We start from the raw sequence: 6425 nt of genomic DNA on the forward strand, positions 1-6425 counted from the left end.
TTGAATGGGGGGGTCATGACCCCCAGGACCCCCCCCCTGGATCCGCCCTTGGTTTGATCTATCTATTCACTAATTTTTGCCAAATTTACTAAGCTGAAAAAAATCAGGTTTTCAGATGAATTATTTAAAACTTGTAGGATCTTTTGCCTCAAGGGGTTTGGAAAGGTAATTGAATCGTGATCTTCGGTATAGGCATTTAGGTGGTGGAAGCTATCAGGCACATTTTCCTTCAGCTCAAACTTCAAATCATCAAAGAAATTGATAGAAAACGAAACAAAGGCACCGTTTTCTAAATATACGTATTTTTCCACAAGATTTTTACCTTGAATTCCAGCAGTCGCTAAATGGATGTCAATCGGGTACGACCAATTACACGTTTCGCTAAATTGAGATGAAGCCACTGGCGTTTGGCCTTCCCGTTTGCCCTCTAGGACTTTCCAGTTATTACCTCAAATTAATTGCAATTATTGAAAATCTCTTTAGCTTGCGCATTAAAAACACAAAAATATGGTAATGGATAAGTTGACGTAATAGCGAACCATTGGTAAGATTCAGATGAAGCAAGCATTCGAAAAAATTGATTGCAATCGGACAAAAACCGCACAAAAATAAACTAAAATGTTCAAAAGGCATTTGGATAAGAGAGCAGATTTAATCGAATAATGCTGAAAACTGCTGAAAATTAGCCATCGTTTTCGGGTTGATGGTAGCGCGTCTATTTCTGAGGCATTTAGGTATTTTCTGATATTTTTAGAGCTTTGCAGCTTAGAGCTCGGCTCCTGCGAAGCTTGTTGATCAGCTGGACTTGGTGCACACTTAATACGTGCACTTCTTTTATTTTATCGGGGTTTCAGCTGTTTAGTTACTAAGCCATTGTACTTGGCGCTTTAATAATCGGGTAGGGATGTTAATATTTTGCGAATTTAAAAAATTTAGATGACTTTTAGGCGCAGCCTCACCTCCGCCTATATTCTAAAAAGGTGCACCCCCATTATGCGTGTTTTAGATCATCAAACGCGAGTCGCCGATAAAGACTGTGATTTTCTTAAACCAATTTGCACACAAAACACCCGCTTAATAATGAAATAGAAAAAATCTAAAAACACTTACCAATCTGGATGTACCACTTGCAAAACAGTTCCTGCTTTGGAAACTCTTTGCAATCAGTTATTTGGCCAATAATATGGACTTCTGCCATTTAAGACATGTTAAAGTTAAAGTGAATTAATATTCAGTACTAATTAAGATTTTTCCTCCAAAAACAGGCACTTTTACACACGTATTTCATGCTGGTTTCAATCAATCACCGGTCAAAAAGTTTGTTTTGTTTATTGTTGTGTGTGAGCGTTGCTATGCGACGAAAATTAAATGTCCTATTTGAAATCGGCCAATGAAATCAATCTGGCCGAACAGAGGAATTTTGCGGAAATTAACAAGACTTCAAATGCCTTAAATTGCCTTCGTTTGGATCAGTAGCTAATAAGTTGCCAGAAAACTTGTCCTTTTGTTGTCGTTTATTATTCCAATTTAATTAATCATTAATAAAAGATGGAGATTCCCAAGAAGGCCGCGGTGCGCCGCTTGCTCAAATTGTCCTAAATCTCATGGCACGCACTGCGCTGTTGCCAGCAGCATCAAAATTTTCCCTGAAGCCACAACAATCAGAGAGTGTGCAAGGAGCCTCAGGCAACCTCAAATATAATTGAGCTGGATCTCGCCAATTAATGCCACTTCCAGAATCTATTAGGCAGTTATTCTTTGCGGGGGGCACCAAAGCTGAACACTTTTCCATCTGGTACTTTCACTGGCAACCCTGCAAGATCCTCCCAGACCCATTCAACCGTCTACACTTCAACAGCGCCAGTAGGTAGAAGAAGACAGTCTTTATGTGTGGAAGAAGAAGAAATATGGCCGTTTCTAATTCTTTAAATGTCCTTTAAGTTTGTGTTGTTGAGCCGAACTTTCCATGTTTCTGAGTAATTTACCTACTCAGAACAACTGTGAACATTCAGCTGATTCTTGTAACAAGTGTGACTGTTAAGTGCAAGTGTCAATGACATTCACTTGGAGAATATCACAACTTTTCAACCGTTCGAAAGCCGTTGTTTTGATATGGTCATATCGATCGTGTTCATAGCAACAAAAGCAAGCGGGAATAATGCCTAGAAAAGTGAGTTCCGTTCCCGAACATGCAAGTGCAAACCATGGGGAGTTAAAGAAGGGCGAGAAAATTGTGGACAATACAGGGGGGACATGGAAGTTGGGCAAAGTTATTGGAATTGGGGGCTTTGGGGAAATATACGATGTGGTGCAGTGTGGTGCTACTGAGAACTCTTCGGGGTCCCAATATGTTGCTAAGATCGAAAAACACTCCAGTGGGCCCTTGTTTGTGGAAATCAATTGCTATCTACGGCTGGGCACGTGCAGCATGAGTGAGTACAATTATCTCTAAGTGCAGCTCTGTTGCCTAAACTACCATCTATTGTCTTGCTGAGTTAATTTTTTGTTCATCTCAGTATTTGTAAAAGGAACAGGGAAACTGTTCTTAATTTGTCACGCAGCAGTTGGTTTTTTAGCAAAGGTGTGAGTTTGGAGCAACATTTCAAAGGCCATAAGGTTTTTGAAGCATTGCCACTGTTTCCGATCGTAAAGTACAGATTTTCAGTAAATTCTTTCTTAGTAAAGACAATTTGAAGCGCGGCATTTTGTGATTTTAAATAGATGAAGGATATTGGGGAAAATCATTCATCGTAAATGATCCCTTGCATATCCATCATATTACCCGCTGATTGAACTGCGAATTGCGACTCTCGGCTTTTTTTTCTCAAATCTTTAAACAGGTATACATTTGAGCAATTCAGTGCAAATGAAACATAAAGGTTCTTTTACTCGGGGGTCCACTTACAAAGGTGTGCAAGTACACTAGATTTTATAGTTGTTTATTTGATCTTTTGGCAAGGTCTACTTTTTTTACTTAATTTTTACGTATTATTATATTTCCACTAATCAATCAATCATTTTCTTTTTAGTTGAACAATGGAAAACCGACAAAAATATGGATTTCCTCGGTCTGCCCCACTATGTGGCATCGGGGTCGCATTTATCAAATGGTGAGAAATATCGATTCCTGATTATGCCGAAATACGAACAAGATTTGGAGGCGATTTTTCGAGAAAAAAGAGTGTTCAATCTGAAAACAGTACTGGTGATAGCAATGCGAATGATGGACACTTTGGAGTATATCCATGGCCACGGTTATATACATTCGGATATAAAGGCATCAAATATTATGTTAGGGTCATCCACAAATAGGAAGTCAACAAGAAGAAGGTGTCCAGTGCAGCGATATGCTGCGCCGTTGAAATATAAAAAACACCTTCGTAAACCCAGGCGAGTTAGCTATTTGAGGCCGCTAACTATTACAAAGTATATCGATGATATCCCGGATATTGTCGGATTGGTAGAGGCACTGGGAGCAAACATTTCAAGCAACGACGAAAAACCAGAAGTCTCTAGTAAAACTCAGCCTTTTCAAGGGCATCAAGTGTATCTTTTGGATTATGGGCTGGCCTCCAAATTTCGCCTGTCCAATGGCGAACATCGCGAATTGTCTCCTGACCAACGGCGTGCTCATGCCGGCACAATTTTGTTCTGTTCCAGGGATGCACATAAGGGAATTGTCTCTAGAAGGTCTGACTTAGAGTCGCTGGCATACAATATGATTTATTGGTTAACAGGTAAAAGAGCTTTTGAATAATAGTTTTATAAGTAACATTGACGAAAATTGCGGTTTCAGGCTCGCTGCCCTGGATAGACGACATAAATGAGCCCGAGGTGGTCGAGCGGAAGAAAAACGGGTGCTTTGCAGACATTAACTCATTTTTGAACATCTGCTTCCAAAACACTCCAAATTTTCTATTAAAAATGTTGAATCGCCTAAGCGAATTGCAATGCACGGTAAGTGACTAATAATTACCTTTTGTCAAGACATTTCCGTCAAAAAAACGCGAACAACAAAATTTTTTGTCTTTAGGACACTCCCAACTACAATTTCTTCAGACTGTTGTTCACCAAGGCAATTAAACAATATGGCTACACTAACGATGCGAAATTAGATCTTACTAACACGGAAGGTTGGGGCGAGTGCAAGTCGAAAGAAACCAAAAGTTGCAAAAAGGAAAACAACACTGAATTTAAACGGCCAAGTTTTCTGCGCTACAACCCCCTGAAGCCACTAAGCTCAAATATTATCTTTAAACGGTAAGTAGTTGCGGGATTTCGAAGAGTTTGCCCTATTTTATTGTTATTCGCAGGCCCAAACTGCGGAAAAAGATCAGAGACAAATTAGCCAAAAATAGCATGATGAACTGGTCGAAAATTCTGATCAGAGACCCGGAGTTGATTATGAAGCAAGGAACGGTACGCAAAACTCCTGAAGAAGAACGACCATTCAGTATCCAGGACTTCGATTTGGAGCGTTTGAATCCTACGGCTGCGATGAGGGACGTTTTCAACAAGGCGGCAGACAAAGAAGAGCGGCCCCTATACGGCTCTAGAGGCGACGAGTAGGTTTCCCACATCTGTACTGCCAAAAATGTTGCATTTCGATGTTTTCAGATTGAGCAAAGTGGATCCTGTAGACGGTTACACTTCGGAAATGATGAAGGTACATCAACGCATGATCGAACAAAGATGTGTTCAGTTGGAAGCAACGGCAGTTCAACAGAAAAGGTCTACACGACGGTCAAGGGGGTCAAAAAACTGCATCATTCATAGGCCTTCACCTAAATCGAAACAGTCAAGGACAGAAAGTAAGTCCATGAGTTCATGTCACGGCATTTTTTTTTTACTAAGTAATGCGATTTTTGCAGCGCGGGCGACCTTGAGAAGAGCTAAAAGTACTCCGCTGAGACGCACTTGTCGATTAAAAGGATAAGTAAAAGTATCTTAATTGAAAACTACTGAAAAGACTGGCTTGTGTGTGGTTTGTTTCTTACGGAAGCGATCGAGTTTTTAATGTTTGACATTGTGAATGTGCCGCAGTAATGGTTTCTTTTTATTAAAAAAGTCAAACGATATTGTGGGGATCTCAACTCTCAACTTTGAATTTAAGACGTGTGTAACTGGAGGCCCGCATACTTTTTCTTGCATGGCTGTGAATTATTTTTCACTGTGTGCTTTCTAAATGTGACTTTTGGACAAATTAATGTGTAAACCAATTTGTTAACGTTTTACTTAATTTATGTTTGTTCGTTACATGTATGGAAAATTTTGGCAGATATTATGTTCCGTTTTTTTTGTATTTATTGTTCTGTGATCTTTTCCTGTGGTTTTGTGTGGGATTAAGGATATTAATTCGATGTGGATATGGTGGCATCCATGTCTTCCGCTGAAGTGTTGTTTTAGGTCTAGACTAGGATAGTAAACTTGCAGCATCTCTTTATTAACTTTTTATTTGCTCGTCGCAAAATTCAGTTCAGTATTTTCGACTGCAACTTACACCATTTCGAAATAAAGAGAAAACCCTTAATCACCGAGATTCTGCAAGGCTGCCGTTGAAAACATATTGACAACCAATTTGCTACTTGAGAGAATATAATCAATGAGAAAGTGAAAGCGATTTTATTTGATGTTTTCAAGGCAAGCCCCAGCCTAGATTATGCATAGAAAAACAATTAGAGATTTAATATTTGTGCCAAGCATTTCGTCTAACAGTTCAATACAAAGTTTTTAAGTATAGTTAACAAAATATAGATAACAGTTTTAGATCTAAATATATAAAAAAATAAAACGATATCAGGTTAATAACCTGGCCAACTATATACAAAATTGGAGGACAATAAATTAATAAAATCAGATCTATACAAACAAAGGCAAAAATGAAAACAACCACAGGTAAATATGTAGGATATAAAGCTTGAATTTAAATAATTGTGCTTTACTGGTTAGAGTATGGCCAGTTTCAACTTAGAAGTATGTGCAAGGCGCAACAGCATGGGCTTGGAATAATTAAGTAGATTTTGTCGGTGGTTTCCCAAAATCTATTAGTCTATCAGTAACGCAATGTGAAACTGGCTTTATGGCAACATCCACCTAATAAGATGTTTGGTGGCGCGAATCCTTGGCTCCTTACAGCAGGGACAGATTCTTGTCTGTATAGGGATTGTGTATGTAGTTTCTGGAAATGGATAAATTGACTTTTTTAAATCTATGCGCTGGAAAATTACGATATCACAACGCATTCAATTGAAGCCAGGGGCGGATCCAGCTTCAAAGTCAGGGGGGGGGGGGTTATGTAGAAAAAATACAGTCTTCTGTTACCTATAAAACTAGAAAAATGATCGTCGTTTTGTGCAAGGGTGGCGCAAGATTATTGCAAAATTTCATGTTTTCCGTCCCGTTTTGCATGTTTCTCGGAAGCAAAA

At 39.1% G+C, this 6425-nt stretch overlaps 3 protein-coding genes across 7 annotated transcripts in view; 1 reads left to right on the forward strand and 2 right to left on the reverse strand.

Annotated features, from left to right (window-relative positions):
• Positions 1-403, reverse strand: part of LOC109544922 (tectonic-1) — a 4838-nt gene extending 4435 nt beyond the window's left edge. The window contains exon 1 of the mRNA XM_019915347.2: positions 323-403. The gene's annotated coding sequence lies outside the window, so the exon portion shown is untranslated. The remainder of the gene's footprint in view (positions 1-322) is intronic.
• Positions 404-1838: 1435 nt separating this feature from the next.
• On the forward strand, positions 1839-5616 carry LOC109544833 (serine/threonine-protein kinase VRK1). The gene is made up of 7 exons (XM_019915197.2): positions 1839-2432; positions 3030-3737; positions 3797-3957; positions 4034-4260; positions 4314-4565; positions 4618-4811; positions 4872-5616. The coding sequence occupies exons 1-7, from the start codon at positions 2159-2161 to the stop codon at positions 4934-4936; spliced, it is 1881 nt and encodes a 626-aa protein (XP_019770756.2). The 5' UTR covers positions 1839-2158; the 3' UTR covers positions 4937-5616.
• The window catches only part of LOC109544832, a 19744-nt gene continuing 18756 nt past the window's right edge, over positions 5438-6425 (reverse strand). For all 5 annotated transcript variants that reach the window (XM_019915196.2, XM_019915195.2, XM_019915194.2 and 2 more), the window contains one exon: positions 5438-6178. In XM_019915196.2, the coding sequence (XP_019770755.2) occupies positions 6130-6178 (49 nt within the window). In that variant the 3' untranslated portion in view covers positions 5438-6129. The remainder of the gene's footprint in view (positions 6179-6425) is intronic.

The sequence above is a fragment of the Dendroctonus ponderosae genome, unplaced genomic scaffold, assembly GCF_020466585.1.
Source record: "Dendroctonus ponderosae isolate FM_Combo_2020 unplaced genomic scaffold, Dpon_F_20191213v2 Dpon_F_20191213_8, whole genome shotgun sequence".
In the NCBI taxonomy this organism is placed as follows: domain Eukaryota; kingdom Metazoa; phylum Arthropoda; class Insecta; order Coleoptera; family Curculionidae; genus Dendroctonus; species Dendroctonus ponderosae.